General features: G+C 38.9%; 1 protein-coding gene across 14 annotated transcripts in view; it reads right to left on the bottom strand.

Annotated features, from left to right (window-relative positions):
* Positions 1-206: 206 nt before the first annotated feature.
* Positions 207-19,175, bottom strand: part of Ate1 (arginyltransferase 1) — a 142,943-nt gene continuing 123,974 nt past the window's right edge. For all 14 annotated transcript variants that reach the window (XM_074078171.1, XM_074078169.1, XM_020171759.2 and 11 more), the window contains one exon: positions 207-3,454. In XM_074078171.1, coding sequence (XP_073934272.1) covers positions 3,276-3,454 — 179 coding nt within the window. In that variant the 3' untranslated portion in view covers positions 207-3,275. The remainder of the gene's footprint in view (positions 3,455-19,175) is intronic.

The raw sequence follows: 19,175 nt of genomic DNA, 5'->3' as shown, positions 1-19,175 counted from the left end.
TTTTAATTTAGTCTCCAGAAAGGAATCCACCACACTTTGATTTAGGAAACCAAATGGTCTAGAACTTCAATTGCTGAAAATTAAAATTTGTAATGCACATAGTCAGTGTTTTGCCTTTGTTTTTTACATATTCACTGCAGGTGAAATGTATTCCAGAATTTTAAAGATGAAAATGTATTTCCTAAATAATGACCAGTAAGAGCCACTGCAGATAGAAACAGCTTTATTTTTTCAAATGGGTTGTTCAGAAAGCATATACAGGAGTAAAACCATCACAAACAAACGTGGTTTGCCATATAGTCACTGGTTTTATTAGGAAAAGAAGACACATTTGAATAACTTGTAATCCAAACATTTTCCAACTCTTTCCACTTTATTTCTTTCTTTTCTTTGAAGGTAGCAACAATAGATACATTTTGGTTACCTGTTCATATTTTCTCTCACTCTTATTCACACTGAAATAATACAATGTCTATAAAATCAAATCACTATTTTAGAAATCTGGAAAGGTTCTTTTACATAACAGATTTTGGTATGTTCAGAAATCACACAAAACTGGCATTTGTAAATAGATAAAAAATAGGATGTACTTCTTGAAAGAAAACATAATCTCTTACCCTAAATAACCTCAATCAAATGAATATACTCATCTGATAATATAGCTTCTATATTTTAGAATATAAAAGTGCCCAGATTACATTAAACAATAGGATAATGAAAATCTCAAATAACTGAAATAATTTCAATAAAGATGGTAGCAAAATATTTGCTCCAAGGCAAGGAGGCAGGTGTGACTTTATCTGAAATCAGAAGAGGACTACAATGCTAAGACTGAAAATGCAAAGCTTCTTGCCTTGGAAGATGTAAACGGTCTGGTTCCCACGTGTTGTTCTTTAGATGAAAGTCATTTGCATGAAGTCAGGTGTCTCAGCTACACTGCTAGCCATGTGACAAAGCTGGGTCACCTTTCTTGATTGTCCTTTCTATTCCACTATGGACATCCACTTAGTCAGGGCTTAAAAAAGCAAATACGCTTGCTCGAAGCCACATATACCACTAGATCAGCACATTTCTCAAAAACACACACATGAACACAGCAACGAGGAGAAGAGCTCACACTCAGGTTACTGAAGCTTCACGGAGCCAACCTAGAATGCCAGGCTAGGCAGCACATCAGGGCAGAGATGGGACGGCTAATCACCTTCCTCTCAAGGAACTGAACTGAACTCTGCAGGAAAAGCCCAGAGCACACCACCTACCTCCTAACCACCAAGGGGGAAACAGGACACAATGCAACTGCAGATGAGGACCTGGCCAACCAACACGGAGGGCACCCACCCCTTTTATTTTAGTAGCACTGAGATTACCTTCTTCAGTTTTATTTTGAAATTTCTCTCAAGTTTTAGGCATAGACCATAGTTTCCATTGAGGAAATAAAGCAACACATAGAGCATAATCTTATTTATATTAAAGTTTGCATATATATATATACACACACATTCTCTCTCTACACACACACACACACACACACACATATACACACACACAAACAGTCCTTTTTCTTTCTCTGGATAGGATTTCAGATTACTTTTACTTTCCTTAATGTTTTAATTGCTTACGGTGAGTATCATTTTTATAAAAAAATCATGAAGTGGAGCCACCTTCATTTTAGAGAGAAAACAAAAAAAATTCTAAAGATTCTGAAGGGAAAAAAAAGAGTTCTTGATTCTGAAGGTGGTTCCAAGTCAGTCTCTTAAATATTCTTGGGAGACTATTTTGTAGGTCAAAATTCCAGAAGAGTCAGGATCTTCGCCATCAGAGGAAATGGCTTTCTTCAGTCCCCTGTCCTCAGTTAACAATGCACCTGGCATGTGGCAGAATGAACAGGGATGGTTTACAAGGATGTTGCATTTGTAGACATTTGATTTTTAAGGTCTGTTTTATGACACTTCTTTTATTCTAACTAGCTGAAGGTTATTATTTAATGTTCTATTGAAATTTAGTGGAGGGAAGTTTAAAATTAGTAATGGGATTCAAAGTATGAAGTTTTACAATATGGCTTTTAACAAGATGATCAACAGAAAGCAGAAAATGGACAAAATGGGAGTGAAAAGAGCTGGAAAACTGAACAGCTGGCAGCAGAAGAGGAGCCAGTGGAGAAAAATGGGCCGGAAAGCAGCCCCCAGTTCTCACCTGTTTCCAATGGCTAATGTTCCCCTTGACAGCAGGATTGGCGGAAGGGGCAAAGGGCTCACCAAGTCAGCAAGAGGGAAGGGGGGCTAGCAGATGCCTCAAAATACTTAGAGCAGCACCTATTTTCCAACTCACAAACAGAGGGCCAGAAAAGGAATGCAGATATTAGAGTGACTCCTGCTGACTTAAATGTGGCTAACGGCACAGCTATAAGAGCAATCAGATATTAAGGAGATTTCGCCAATAGCCAGACAAGGGTCCTGACTTCTAGGAATGAACAGTTAGTGTCTATTTCCTTTGGATGAGGCTTATAGCAAGGCAGAAGTTAATGTTTTTCTTAAAAACCTCTGTTTCTTAGATTTTTTTGAAATACAGCGAATAATATGCCACTTGAGTAATTATTTTATTGTCCAAACTGGGATACTTTGAGAACAAAAGGGAGTACAAGAAACAATTATTCTAGGAGGAAAAATGATGCCAAGACAACAGACAGGAGCAGGACCATCTTGGACAAACGGACACTAGAGTGTGAACACTGTCCTTTAGCATTTGTACTTTCTTTTTGCACTATTAAAGCACACAACGTGACACCGGCAGTAATGTGCTGGGAGAGCACAGCGTGGCTCTCTAGAGAAGGAGCATTTCTCAGTGATGGTGCACTCCTTCCATTTTGCCCACACACGCAGGCTTCCCAGCATGAACTAGTGTCCTACTGCATTGGAGGAAACAGTCTGTTGAAATTTCTCTACTAGAACTAAACAACGCAATTGTGATTAAATTACTTAGATTCATTCTTATTTTCACTTCCCAAGACATTAACTAGAAAAAGCTGAGCATTATCTTATACCAGAAATGAACTTCCCAAACGACAACCCAATTTTAAGGTTAGGTCATAGCATAGTTTAAAAATCTTTATATTAACCATGTATTCTCACAAATACATTGCCACAAAATATTTCAAAAAGCTGTGACAGTCAAAATGAAAACATCTGCTTGAAGGACAGCTGCAGTGTCCCCCAGGCACTGACTATGGCGGCAGGGAAGGCCAGAGCCGGGGTAGGAGGCTGAGGGCACAGCTTGCTTTAGTTTCTGAACAGCAGCATCCTTTCGGAGCACGTCTGCCCCACCAGGCTTGCGTACTGTAACACGGTAGCCTCCTCGCTAGGGTCTTTTTGGTGTTTCTTATAAACACCATAAGGCATGATGGCTTTCTTGTAAAACACCTGCATTCGGTCAGGATCCTTGCTGCGACCTTCATCCACTGCAATGACAAAAATATGCTGATCAAAAAGTCACGTATCAAAGGCTTTGAATGTCTTAATTTTAAAACATGCAATTTGAAATATAAAAATTATGTATCAGCAGCTTCTCTTGGCTCAGAGTATTCATTGAGAATAAACGGTAAATACCTTACTGGAAAGTAATAAACATCCTGCAATACGACAGCTGAACTTGAAACAGAGACAAATAATTCCATGCCACTGAGAAACTGGTGTCTGTTTTCTGAGGCACAGTAAACTTTTATAACTCTCCAGCATCTTTCCGGAGTCTGGCATCCTGCCTGAAGTTTCAGCACTATAAGGAAGCTTTCAGCCAACTTAGCAGGTTTGAGGAAGGAAGGTCCTAGCGCTTGCGTTGTGTAGGAGGGCAGCTTCTCACTGCTTCCGTGGGTGCCATGGCAATGTGCTGGTCACTGCTGCTATTGGGCCTTCTCAAGACTTCGCATGGCAGTGCTCTGGAAACACCCTGAGTGATCACCAGTGAAGAACTGGCTACAGAATTAAGTTATATTACACATACCCTCACAGCAAAATGTGGCACAGCTATTAAAAAGACAAAGGAGAAAAGGCTTCAAGAAAAAGGGGGGGCACAGAACAATAACTGTCCTTTAGTTAAAGTCTCTAACAGGAGACACAGCTAATCAAGTATTACAGCATACTATTATACTGGACATTTAAGCCCTTGCTGGCACCTCTGACAGAAGGCAAACTCCTATTTTTGGCCAAGGCCTTCCATTTAAGTAAAAAATAAATTATTTTTGCTGGCTCCAAACATCTTTTTAGCAGTCCATGCTCACGGAGTTATTTTCCCTTAGGCAGTCTATTTAACAGGGAGCATTCTGACTTTTACTCCCTCTGTATTCAACTTGATAAAGGTGTCTCTACTTTTAGACTTAAACTCCTTTTACAGAATACCCTCCAGATAACAACTCTGGAATCTCTCCCAAAACAAAGACTGAGGTAATGGTCAACCAGGCCACATCTGTGATTGGAACCATTTACTATACATACCTTGTCCCCTGTCCCCAGTTCTTTTGTCTTAAACCTGTAGCCAAGGTCTGTACCCCAAGGTCCCTTGGTTTTTCTTCTCATGCCGATAACCACTGACTCATGTGTATTTAACTGCATGTCTCACTTTATCTCCTGAAGGCTACATTCCTTTATAAAGGCTGCCACTCAAAACCATGTCCAAAGAATGCTGTTTTTATGTCAGTGCTGCTCTTATGTCAGCCACTCCAGGATTGTTCATGATGCTGCTAAAAGACTTCAGGAACTTGATGCCAATCTCTAATAATGAACAACGGACAGCTGGCAACAGTGGTCTTCCTAGGCTAAATGGATACGATGGGTCTTCCCTCTGCTAGGGCCCCTTATTTTTTCCATTGTGACCTTGCTTTCAAAACAGGAGGGGCTCAGATCTCCTCACAGCTGAAAAAGCAGGCTGTGTGTCTTCCTAGGAGAGGATTGTTGTTTCTTCACCAGTAAGTCTGGCGTATTTAGGGACGGGATAAAGAAAACACTCAGGGATAGGGCACAACAGCTAACATCCTTACAGTCTACTAATATTCCTTCCTCCTTGTACCCACGGCTTATGCTGCTGGAGGTCCCTCTCATCCTTATTTGTCTGGATATAATGTTCCTACCATGCCTCATTAATATCCTCCAAAAATTTTTACAGGAATTTATTACCGCCATTTTTCGGGTTACCTCAGGGGAGCAGTTCAAGGCCATCATGCTTCTACAAACTCTCCAGGTTCGACAACCACCCCCATCATCCCTAGTCAGCAGGAAGTAGCCAGAAGACAGGCAGCACCCCCGTGCCACTTATGTATGTGCATATGTGTGTGTGTGTATATGTATATATATCAAAGAGCCTATAATGCTGAAATGTTGAGAAACATTGAAACAATGCAAATGCTGGAGAAAGCAACAAGCACAGCTGCCCAACCCCAGTGACCTTCCTACTAATGTCCAGCACCTCCCCTCACCCTCCTTCCCAAGCATCTTACCTAATGTCCATCTCCCTCCAGCCTCCCTTTACCCACCACAGGATGCTTAAAAACCCCAGTCTGTAAGATAGGCATATTCTCACCCCTCTCAGAGTGTTACTCTGATGGCCAAGGGTCCCTCTCAGATCTCCTCTCCCTAATAAAGACCTACTGTTTGTGAAGGTCACAGATTCTTTCTCCATGTATCTCTCTTTTTTGGCTTTTTCACTTTCCTTTCAGACTGGGCAGGGAACTGACTTCCTCAAGACTATTGTCTTATCTTGAGCCTGTTTGTTCTTGGCCTGCTCTGTCTGAATTGCAGGAGGCTGACTTTATAGGGCCAGCTGGTTTCCATTTGGACCCAGCCATAGACAGAAGGCTGGGCTTGGAGGAGAGGGAAGCAATGGCCCTTCTCCCTAAAACTCTTTTGACTGTTTCTTTTGTTTTGAGGCAGGGATCCCTATATGCCCAAGCTAGCCTCAAACTTGCAATCCTCCTGCCTCAGCCTCCTAAATGCTGGGATCACAGGTTGGCTTTGTTTTTTGGCAGCAGCTCTAGCTGCTTGTGGAGTTGATATGGCTCCAGTCTCTCACAGGTAGCCTGAGCCCCCTCTCTAGCCAGGGCTGGCAACAGCTTCCTATTATTGTTAATCTCTGGTCACCTCTTTGTGCCTGTGTGGCTCTCAGCAACACCATTGCCTATAATCACCAACTCTCTGTATTAACTTTTCTCTGTTCTAAATACTTGATATAAGTTTGGATTTTTTTTTTTTTGGGTGGTACTGGGGTTTGAACTCAGGGCCTCACACTAGGCAGGTGCTCTACCAGCAAGTTTGGTATTTTTGGTTAGATCCTATAACACATGCCAATTTCAAAATATGTGTTATTTCTTACGAATTGCTTTAGCCAACTGAAACAAAAACCCCATGTACTTTAAAATAAGTGGTGAACATCTTCTATGGCACCACTCCCTTATCAGGAGCTGTGGTTCAGGTTCAACAGTTTTTTTTACTCCAAATACATTTGAGGCCTGGACTCACTCAGGCACAAAGCAGTCAAATGCATAATATATTGGTAAAGCAGGTATCAACAAGTTATTCACTATTTAGAAACATACCTAATTACAAAAAAGTGGCATTAATGAATCTTAAAATCTTCTCTTCACTCTCTACACTATTAATGTACTAGAAGCCCTGAAACCTGTGAGATTGTTTTTTCCTGATGCTGGGGATGTTCCCAGGGCCTTAAATGTGCTAGGCCGGCGCTCCACTGCTGGGCTACATCCCAGACCATATTCCAAAGAATGTGGTAGCTGTTCTATCACCAACATACAGGATTAGGCTGAGACTTAAGAGAAATGATCTGTACCAATTTATTGAAACACAAATTAATTTCTTAATAGCCCTATCATCATACTTCAGGTATAAAAAAGGCACTGAAACACTTGGATCCTGTGTGCTGCCCACACCTGTCTGTTTTTTTTTTTTTTTTTTCACCTATTTCCCTGGATTGGTACTCATGATGCCCAGTCACTGGCTCCCACACTTCACCCACCCTCAGTACCCAGGTAAGATCACACTGTTAGCTCTGTACTCATAGCAATTAAAACAGGATTTGCACATTCTCTTAGGAGCAATTAATTTATTCAACTAAGAAGACATATTAAGCTATTAACAAACTTGGAAAGTAAACTTAGAATTCTGCCTTCCTAAATAGAAGTTATCAATCTAAAACTGCCAGTGTTTTAGAAAAAGAGAACACAAATCAACAAAATACAAAGTAACAGAAACAAAGGACAGATAAAGTATGTTTCTAAACTCTTGCTATTTCAATAAACTGAACTCAACAAATTACCTAGGAATTAGTTATCAATGAATTAATAGATACTTAGTAATAAGCATTCATTTTTATATCTTTTTAAAATAATAAAAGTAATGTTTGTTGTAAAGCTCAAATCTCATAGAAACAAAGTAGAAAGATTAACACTGCCCTTCCACCCATACATGGTTGGTTCCTTACCAACCCCCATCCAAGTTACTGGTGTTATAACAATTTCACGAAATGCATTTAAATATTCAAAGGCACAGTTTTGTATCATATTCTAGCCATACCTTAAATGAAGGGAGAAAATCAAATTACAGCACCCATCAGTGGGCACAGTATATTAACCTCAGAAACCAGAGATTATCATTAGAGACTTAAGCACATTTCTGTTTACTGGGCTTCACAGTCTGTGGTTTATAATTGTTTTGTTAAATCCTCAAGGAAGGCAGATTCTGATTCTGTATATTCTATATAATTAATATCAAAACCAATTAAAAACCCAAACCAAAAAATCTTACCAGATACTTGAAAACACTGAAAATAAGTGATTCACCTACTAAAGGAAAAATGTATCTCAAATCCCTACAAAACCCTTTTATAAAACTGTTTTATATTGCTTGCTTGGTAAATGTCATCAGTGCTTACAGATAAAACTCTACAGAGTTAAACCAATATAGCACAACAGGCTTTTTCTTGGTGGGAACTTGAAGATCAAGAAAAATAAGCTCTTTTGATAGGAAAGATAATTATTATCTCACCTAAGGAAAGCTGTCAGTTTCTTGAGATGTTTTAGAAATATGTTCCAATAAGAACTACTTCACTTTCCTGTATGTATCACAAGTTAACTCCATAAAATGAAAACCAAAGGCAATCCTGAAAACTCTTTCTGAGATGAGCATTTGATCACTAGTGACACAAATTCACCATCAACTTTACATTTTAATCTTTCAGAAACTCCGAGGGGCACTGAGGGCTTGATGTGCCCCCCCCGCCCCCCCCCAACATTTTACACTCAGGAGATGAACTGCACATCACAGGTGCTTTCAAATCAAAAGAATTCAGAGATCAAAGCTTTACTTCTGCTTACAGGGATGTAACTCATTTGTTATTCTTTAAGAGACTTCAACATTTTCTAGGCTTTTCAAAAAATGTTTCAAGAGCCCATTTTCTAAACTTCATTACTACTGCAGTATTATTACATAAACATGAAAACAAGTTGCATACTTTACAGTTTCTAAAGATAGCTCTACAAATGGCAGACACAGCTAACTGTAACTAAGGAAAGTGATACAACGGGACAACTGAAATTTTGAACAAATGTATGACAGAGAGAAATATTCAACAAAAACTCAACTCTGGAAGTTCGAAGTCACATATGGAGACGTGTGTGTTTCAGTCATGATGTGGAGGGGAAGGAATACAGTGCAGCTGCTCGGCTCAGCAGAGTGAAGTGCTAGGCCATGCAAGCACAGCACTTCTGTTAGAAATAACCAAGCTCAACCAGCTCTGCCTTCAAACCCATTTGGCAGGATGCTCAAAAATTGCTTTGCGAATGCATCCAAGAGAGCGTAATACATTGTTATATTCTGTAACGAATACTGTTGTCAGTAATTTCACTTTGAATACTTTTTAGTAGGAATGGAAACTGCGAAATATCTAAAACAAACTTCTCTATAAAATGCCATTTAATATTTCATTGATACATAATTCAAATATACAATTCATCCATTTCAACAGTAAGAATCAATAGTGACTAGTGAATTTACAGAGTTGTACAACCACTGCATCAAAATGAGGCCACTTTCACCATCTGTGAAATAAATTCCCTACCTACCAGCAGTCAACATACAGAAGAACCCCCAAATTGTCTTCCACGTGCTGCCTCATTTTACATTCCCACCAGCAGTGTGCAAGGAATTTTCTCCACGTGCTCCAAGACACAGTTACTCTGCCATTTTCATTACAGCTGCAGGGGATATGATGCAGTGATTTGCATTTCTCTGATGGCTATGACACTCAGCATCTTTTCAAGTGCTTACTGGCCATTCATTAGCTTCCAGTCAAATCATTTGCCCACTTTAAAATGTGACTTTGTATTGAGTTGCAAGAACACTTTACATGTTCTGGTTAACAGACTATTATCAGATATCTGATTTGCAAATACACTCTCTGTGGATTGGATTGTCTTTTAACTTTCTTGATTATGTCTGTCTTGGAAGTATAGAGGTTTTAATTTTTATGAAGTCCAATTTATCAATTTTTTTCTTCTTGCTGTTTGTGCTTTTGGTGTCATTCTTAAGAAAGTAATGCTTAATTCAAGGACATGAGGATTTGTTCCAATGCACTTTTTTCCTAAGAGTTTTGTTAATTTTTGCTTTTACATTTAGGTCCAAGCCATTTTGAGTTACTTTTTGCATATGGTGTGAATAGGGAGCCAATTTCTTTTTCTGCATTTGGATAACCAGGATTGTTTGTTGAAATGGCTGTTCTTTACAACACTGAATTGTCTGGGCGTACTTTTTGAAAATCAATTGATAATTTAAATGAGGGTTTGTTGCTGAACTCTCAATGTTGGTCCATTTGTTTATATGTCTAAGTGTATGCCAAAAACATACAACATTGAACTTTCTTCTTTTTAAGACTGTTTTGGCTATCTTTAATTTCCATATGAATTTTAGGATCAACTGTCATTTTCTGTGGGGAAGACAATTGGGTTTTAATACGGACTGCAATGAATGTGTACATCAATTTCAGAGGTACTTAACAATATTAAGTTTTCTGAGCCATGAACATGGATATTTTCCGTTTGTTTAGGGCCTCTGTAATTTCTTTCATAAATATTTTGTATTTTTCAGAATATAAGTGCTTGTACTAATCTGTTAAATTTATTCCTGTAAGTCTATGCTTTTTTCCTTTAAGTCTATGCTTTTTTCATACATAAAATAGTTAACTGCATTTATAATTGCGCATCACAAATGTGTAAGAATAAAATTGATTTTTGTGTCCTGGTCTTTTATTTGGCAAACTTAGTGAACTTATGTATTATATTTGATTTTTTTTCCTGTTCTTTAGGATTTCCTACACACAAAAATCATGTCATCTAAGATTAGGAACTGTTTTTTTTTTTTTTTTTGTGGTACTGGGGCTTGAACTCAGTGCCTACACTTTGAGCCCTTTTTTTGTGCTGGGTATGTGAGACAGGTTCTCGTGAACTATTTGTCCGGGCTGGTTTTGAACCGAGATCCTCCTGATCTCTGCCTCCTGACTAGCTAAGATTACAGGTATGAGCCACTGACACCTGGCAGATTAGACAATTTTACTTTTTCTGTCCAATTTGGATAACTTTTATTTCATTTTCTTATCTGACATGGCTAAAATATAATTTTTAAAGAAAAAAAAACCCTGTATAATTGCTAAACTCCTAGTGTGACGGTAACTAAAAGTAACCTTGGCGCCCAGAAAATGCAGCAAACACAAGGTGTGCAGCTCCTCAAGATAACACGCACCAGAGACAATCCCAGAGCTATTTTTATAGTATGGCATTTGGTATTAGAATCCTAGAAAAAGTCACAAGAGGATAGCAGAAAAACAAGACAAAATCTAGTCAATCATGTATAAAAATAATAATAGCAACTTGAATTCTGTCTGAAGTACACTGCTGGCAGGACTGGTAGACAGTGACTCTCTATATAAGGTGCTGGTCAACTCTCTGATGATGATGAGTAAGAACTCCCAAGATTCTACTCTATGTGTTCTGACCCCTGAATACTCTACTCTAAATACTTCCTACTTTACCACCAATCTTTAACCTAATAAAGGCTATATTTCAAAACTGACAGAACTGCTAAGTGTGGTGGCTCAAGCCTATAATCTTAGCTACTAGGGAGGCAGAGATTGGGAGGATCACAGTTGGAGGTCAGGCCAGGCAAAAAGTTCACAAGATCTCCTTTCAACCAATGACTGGGCATTCTGGCATGACCTGTTACCCCACCTACACAGGAAGCACAAATAGGAGGACCATGGTCTGGGCCAGCCTGGGTATAAGGGAGGACCGATCTGAAAAATAACTGACACAAAAGGATTGGCAGAGTGGCTCAAGGGGCTCAGCAGCTGTCTCACAAGTATGAGGTCCCGAGAACCATACATAAGAAAAATCAATAATCAGGAAAAGAAAGAAAACCTCACCAGAAAAATATAATGAGAGAAATGTAAATTAAACATGTCATTATAGAATGTCTCAAAGCCCTGGAAAAGCTGGTTTGTACAGTACTGTCCTGTACTGAGTCTGTAGCCCAAGAGGCAGTCTATGAGCTCAGGCTGACAGGACTGGGACATTTCTGGCCTGTGTGTCTGAGAGATTGCTACATGCAAGGGAACTGCATGTATAAATGAATATACTGAGAAAAATGAAAGCCAGAGAAGGGAGGTACAGGTATGGGAAGGAAGACTAGAACAAACTCTGTTGTGCTGGATTATAATAGGAAGTAGTGGTGAAAACTTACACTTTTTGTACACTGTCATAGACATACAGATACAATAAAAGTAGAAATCAGTGTGTGTGTGTGCATTTTCTGAATCCATCTGCTGGGAGGGCTTAGAGGCAATGAAACCCCAGCAGCAACGAGCACACTTCCTGCCACATCTTAATCTTCACAGAAATGAGCAAGAGCTCTGGAGAAGTACCTCATTAGAGAAGTACAGTATGGGTCTGGAATATTTTGTGACAATAAGAAGGAAGTACCCAAGGAATGATGGGACCATATCAAACAATATGGGAGTCGCCCTGAGAAGGCTCCCACTGGCTAAACCTCAGACAATTTGAACATTCAACAAACAATGAAAGTAATGGCATAACATACTGACTAAAATAGAATTCCACAGGATTCCACCAACATGCCCAAACAGAAGAGGAGACGGATGGCTCTTCCTTAAAGTAGGAATGGCAACTAACAACATCTCAACAATTAAGTGATTCAGATAGAAATCATCAATAGATGTAAAAGCAGGTGTAAATGTGATGCAACAGGATATTTACATCACCTCCAGATATCTTTCTATAAAATATTAATTACTTAACTTAAACAACATACTAACCTTACAGTGGAGACTAGGTACATTATCACTTTAACAGGTGATAAAATTCAAGTCTTCAGCAGTAAGAATCATTGATACTGTGCATGTCTTGATCTAATGCAATGAAAGCACAGCAGTGCTTCTATTGCCATAATTATATAACCTGAATCTAATTATAAATACTTAACAAACACAAATTCAGGAATATTCAAAGTAACTGGACTATATTCTTAAAGAAAGTTACGGTAACAAAAAACAAGGATATATATTTCCGTCCCAGATAAAAGGAAACTGAAGACACGTGACATTAAAACCACAAAAATCCTGACTTGAACCTGGATATGAAAGAACAGCAGCAAAGATGAAAGTAGGTTTGTGTGTGCATGCATGTGCATGCATGCGTACACATGTATTATGTGTGTTATATGGGATGTTACTGGGAAAATCTGTTACATTTGGATAGCCTGTGGATTAAATGATAGCATTGTATCAATGCTATCTTCCTGGTTTTGACAGCTATGTCTGGTTAAATAGGAGGTGTCCTTGTTTTCAGGCAATATATGGTGAAATATTTAAAGATAATGGTGCAATTTTTATGCAGTTTATTCTCAAATGGTTCAAAAATGCGGGATAAAAGAAGGAAATGATAAGGTAGATTGGCAACATGTTAACAACAGGGATCTGAGTGAGGAGTATGGAGAAGCTCTTTCATTACTCTTGCATTTTTCTGTAAATTGAAATTATTTCAAAAGAAAAAATTAACAAATGCTGAACTATGTACTTCAGCCTCCCATCATCTTCATTCATACCTGCGTGTATTCTGCATTCATGCTCTTTCCACTGTAAGTTTTGTTCTGACAAATTCCCATTATCCCAGCCTACTGAGATATTTCCATATTCTGCTTCTTCTCTTCTGACATGTTAGAAATCCTTACTAGCTCCACAGTATCTACAAATTTAGTTCTCAAGATAATAAAAAAGCTAAGTAGGGTAGAATTCTGAAAAAAGGCAAAGGAAAAATAATACTATATTAATACAGTGAATATGTGGGTAGCTGACATTTAAAATTATCAATTGCACCAAGTAAGCTCACTTTAGGATCTGTTATGTTAAGTTAGCTTGAGAAATCTTTTTTGGTGTTTTTTTGCTTTATAGCTTTAAATTCTACCATGTTTGACAGGTCACAGAAAGTATCACCAGGATGTTGAATTAAGGGGAACTCTCTTTTGGTCACAAAGCCAAATCCCCATTTACAAGAAAGGTAACCATATACAAAATTCCAAACAGTGAATTTGGCATTGGGTTGACCTTTGATTCTTTCCAAGGGAATTAAGCTAGAGACTTCCAAAAGTTCATTTAAGCAGCAATACCTTTGAGAATTTCCTGCAGGATAAAAATCAAATTAGGAATTACAGTATTAAATTTATGAGCAAATACAAATTCATTTAAAAAACAGTATTGGTTTCCCAATGGATCTAGTGGTGGACATACAGTAACTCAGATTTCTTTCCTTTTATGGTGGTACCATGGCTTGAACTGAGGGCTCTGCGATTGCTAGACAGCCGCTCTCCCACTTGAGCCTCTCCCACAGCCCACTAACTCCAATTTTCTGGGAAATTCAGGATGCTCTAATATCCAAGGAGGATGTTCTCTCCCACTGCCAAACTCCTCCTGTCTTTACATCACCATAAATAAATGTCAGAAATAAATGAAATAAAGGAATACAAATAGGTAAAGAAACTGTCAGAATATCCCTATTTGCAGACGACATGATCCTATACCTTAAAGACCCAAAAAACTCTACTCAGAAGCTTCTAGACATCATCAATAGCTATAGCAAGGTAGCAGGATATAAAATCAACATAGAAAAATCATTAGCATTTCTATACACTAACAATGAGCAAACGGAAAAAGAATGTATGAAAACAATTCCATTTACAATAGCCTCAAACAAAATCAAATACCTAGGTGTAAACCTAACAAAAGATGTGAAAGACCTCTACAAGGAAAACTATACACTTCTGAAGAAAGAGATTGAGGAAGACTATAGAAAGTGGAGAGATCTCCCATGCTCATGGATTGGTAGAATCAACATAGTAAAAATGTCTATACTCCCAAAAGTAATCTACATGTTTAATGCAATTCCCATCAAAATTCCAATGACATTCATTAAAGAGACTGAAAAATCTGCCATTAAATTTATATGGGAACACAAGAGGCCACGAATAGCCAAGGCAATACTCAGTCAAAAGAACAATGCTGGAGGTATCACAATACCTGACTTCAAACTATATTACAAAGCAATAACAATAAAAACAGCATGGTACTGGCACAAAAACAGACATGAAGACCAGTGGAACAGAATAGAGGACCCAGATATGAAGCCACACAACTATAACCAACTTGTCTTTGACAAAGGAACTAAAAATATATGATGGAGAAATAGCAGCCTCTTCAACAAAAACTGCTGGGAAAACTGGTTAGCAGTCTGCAAAAAACTGAAACTAGATCCATGTATATCACCCTATACCAAGATTAACTCAAAATGGATCAAGGATCTTAATATCAGACCCCAAACTCTTAAGTTGATACAGGAAAGAGTAGGAAATACTCTGGAGTTGGTAGGTATAGGTAAGAACTTTCTCAACGAAACCCCAGCAGCACAGCAACTAAGAGATAGCATAGATAAATGGGACCTCATAAAGCTAAAAAGCTTCTGTTCATCAAAAGAAATGGTCTCTAAACTGAAGAGAACACCCACAGAGTGGGAGAAAATATTTGCCAGCTACATATCAGACAAAGGACTGATAACCAGAATATATAGGGAACTTAAAAAACTAAATTCTCCCAAAACTAATGAACCAATAAAGAAATGGGCAAGTGAACTAAACAGAACTTTCACAAAAGAAGAAAATCAAATGGCCAAAAAACACATGAAAAAATTGCTCCCCATCTCTAGCAATAAAGGAAATGCAAATTAAAACCACACCAAGATTCCACCTCACCCCTGTTAGAATAGCCATCATTAGCAACACCACAAACAACAGGTGTTGGCGAGGATGTGGGGAAAAAGGAACCCTCTTACACTGTTTGTGGGAAAGTAAACTAGTACAACCACTCTGGAAAAAAATTTGGAGGCTACTTAAAGAGCTAAACATTGATCTACCATTTGATCCAGCAATACCACTCTTGGGGATATACCCAAAAGACTGTGACACAGGTTACTCCAGAGGCACCTGCACACCCATGTTTATTGCAGCACTATTCACAATAGCCAAGTTATGGAAACAGCCAAGATGCCCCAGCACTGACGAATGGATTAAGAAAATGTGGTATCTATACACAATGGAATTTTATGCAGCCATGAAGAAGAATGAAATGTTATCATTTGCTGGTAAATGGATGGAATTGGAGAACATCATTCTGAGTGAGGTTAGCCTGGCTCAAAAAACCAAAAATCGTATGTTCTCCCTCATATGTGGACATTAGATCAAGGGCAAACACAACAAGGGGATTGGACTTTAAGCACATGATAAAAGCGAGAGCACACAAGGGAGGGTGAGGATAGGTAAGACACCTAAAAAATTAGCTAGCATTTGTTGCCCTTAACGCAGAGAAACTAAAGCAGATACCTTAAAAGCAACTGAGGCCAATAGGAAAAGGGAACCAGGAACTAGAGAAAAGGTTAGATCAAAAAGAATTAACCTAGAAGGTAACACACATACACAGGAAATTAATGTGAGTCAACTCCCTGTATAGCTGTCTTTATCTCAACCAGCAAAAACACTTGTTCCTTCCTATTATTGCTTATACTCTCTCTTCAACAGAATTGGAGATAAGGGCAAAATAGTTTATGCTGGGTATTGGGGGGGTGGGGGGAGAGGGAGGGAGCGGAGTGGGTGGTAAGGGAGGGGGTAGGGGCGGGGGGAGAAATGACCCAAGCCTTGTATACACATATGAATAATAAAACAATAAAAAACAAAAACAAAAAGGGCATGGTGGTGCACATCTGTGGTGTAAGCCACAAGGGGGACATTAGTGTTTGGCTTCCTGGATTATTACTAAAGATGATAATCTGAACAGGCTAGCTACCTGGGTTATTTGCTATGAATGAAAGGATTAGTTTTCTGAGTAGGTTGCTGAATGTTTTGAGCCAAAGTTCTGTTTTTATGTGTGATTTTTCCATTGTTCATTTGTATATTCATTCTATCACTGCTCATAAGATCTTAATAAAAGCAAAAGTAACATTAAAAAAAAAAAGGCCCAATCCAGAAATCCATCCTCTTCCCATTTGGATATAATTGCTATGGATCACACATCTCCTGTAATCAATTTTTCATTTAGTTCCTTTCCACTATCTCTCACAAATGTTTAACATTCTACTCTGTCACCTGACACAAACAAAACTCTGGGTCACTCTATTACCCTCCAGTTCCCTTATTCTACTTTTCTTTCCTTTGTCCCATAGTGTTTATTTAATTGCTATTTCCTCACCTCCCACTCACTCCACGATCTATTTCAGTGTGTATCTTGGCCCATACTCCTTCACTCCATTCACAAAGGTCAAAGGGTCTCTTTGTTCTTGAATACAATGGATATGTTTCAGACTTCACCACCTTCAGCCAAGGGTAAACTCAGAGGACCCCTTCTTCCTCCTTAAAATTTACATTGCCTCTGGCTTTCCTGACACCATTAATCCTGGTTTTTCTTTTACCTCCCACAGCAATCTATTCTAATCTGCTCATTTCTCCTCCTTTACCTAGCCACTAAAACCTGGAATTTACAGTGTTTTGTTCTAGAGAATCCTCTCTATTGCTCTACACTTTCTCCCAAGGAAATTTCACCTCTGTCCATGTATTCAATCACCATCTCACATACACCCTGAAGTTTTCTGCTGAGCCTCAGGACACTTAACAAATACTATGCAAAGCTAATAGTGTACAGTTTGCCTTTCAAAGGCAAATTCATATCTAAGTCACAACAATCCTACTTTGGGGGATCTGTCTGACAGAAATAGGCGACAAAATAATGCATATTTAAAAGTACGTTGTAGCATTGTTTGTAACAGCAAAGCAAATACTCCCTCCTCTAGAAATAAAAAGCTAACTTAAATGTCTACCAATTGCCCTTCCAAATGAGTTGAAAATTTATGTCTACACAAAAACCTGAAGGCAAATGTTTATACTGGCTTTACTCATAATTGCCAACATGTGGAAGCAAACAAGATGTCTTTCCACAGGCAAGTAAGCAAACTGTGGTATATCCATACAATGGGTTACTATGCAGCAATGAAAAGAAATGAATTGTCAAACCACAAAAAGACACAAAGACATGGAGGAATCTTAAATGCATAATGTAATTGAAAGAAGTCAGTCTGAAAAGGCTATACTGTTTATTTCCAATTACATGACACACTAGAAAAGCCAAAATTATGCAGACAGTTTAAAGGATTAATGGATGAGGAAAGGGACATAGGACATTTTTAGGGCAGTGAAACTACTCTGTATCATACATGTCATCCATGTCATTTATATAATACCAAAACTCATGGATTATACAACACAAATGTAATCTACTGAGTCTAGTTAATTGATCAATAATGGGCTCATCAATTCTAACAAAATGTCTAAGAGCAATGCAAAATGTTAATAAAAGAGGGGGCTAGGGTAGGGTGTTGGAAGGCATGGTAACTCTGTTCTTTCTACTCAGATTTTTTATAAACCTAAAACTGCTAAAAAAAAAAAAAACCAGTCTATCAGTAAAATGAAGAGTACATGCTTAGCATGTAAGCTATTAACAACAGGGAACTTGGGTGTGGCACCTAAGAGAAAGCTCCATACTATCTGCAATTTTTCTATAAATCTACAACTATTTTCAAGTACAGTTTGACATAATAAAAAAGTAAAATTAAAAGATGCACAACAAAGGACCCCAGAGCCTCCTGTCAAAGCTCACTAGTGCTCCTTGCTGCAAAGCAAGGCCACGGATGAGTGTGCTATGCACCTGGGTGCTGATGTGGAGTAGGGCCTTCACGATCCACATCACATTTTTTTTTTTCAGTATTGGAGGTTGAACTCAAGGTCTCATGCTTGCTAGGCAGGTGCTCTACCAACTGAGCCACTCTGCCAGCCCTTTCTGTGCTGGTTATTTTTGAGACAGTCTCCCCTTATGCCCTGGCCAGCCTGGACCACAGTTCTATTTGTGCTTCTCCGCATAGCTGGGGATGGCAGGTATGCATCACTGCATCCAGCCATTGGTTAGAATGCAGTCTTGTGAACTTTTTGTCTGGACTGGTCTCAAACTACCATCCTCCCAAGTAGCTAGGATTACAGGTTTGAGCCACATACTTGGTTCATGTTTTTAATAACAAGCTTTTATCAATCATGTATCAGAGCTACTAAAAATTTTAAATACAAAGAAGCTGCAGAGAATTAAAGGTTGGGAGTATAGCTGAAGCCCCAGCACAGGTGGGTGCTATCGGTAACAGTGGCCATTAATTACACTGATCAGTCACAGCAGGGCTACTGTTTTTAGAGGCCCCACTTCTGACAGTAAGCTGTTATTTCAAGCTTTGTTGTGGGCCTTGTCAGGGCGGAAAGGTGGCAGGGTGCTGCCTACTGCGTTCCCTCAGTTCACCTCCTGCTGCAAAAGACAGAACAGAGCCTCTGCATGGGCAGGGTCTGCCCCCAAGGAGGCGGTGCTGTGCACCTGGACCTGCCTTCTCCCCAAGTCCTTCTGAGGGCCAGGAGGACAAATGAATGGTCTAGGAGGTGGCAGAATAGCTTTAGCAGACTGTAAAGGAGGCCCAGTACTGTGTG

The sequence above is a fragment of the Castor canadensis genome, chromosome 7 (genome assembly GCF_047511655.1).
Source record: "Castor canadensis chromosome 7, mCasCan1.hap1v2, whole genome shotgun sequence".
NCBI classification, from domain to species: Eukaryota; Metazoa; Chordata; class Mammalia; order Rodentia; family Castoridae; genus Castor; species Castor canadensis.
This window is presented reverse-complemented; position numbering and strand designations above follow the sequence as displayed.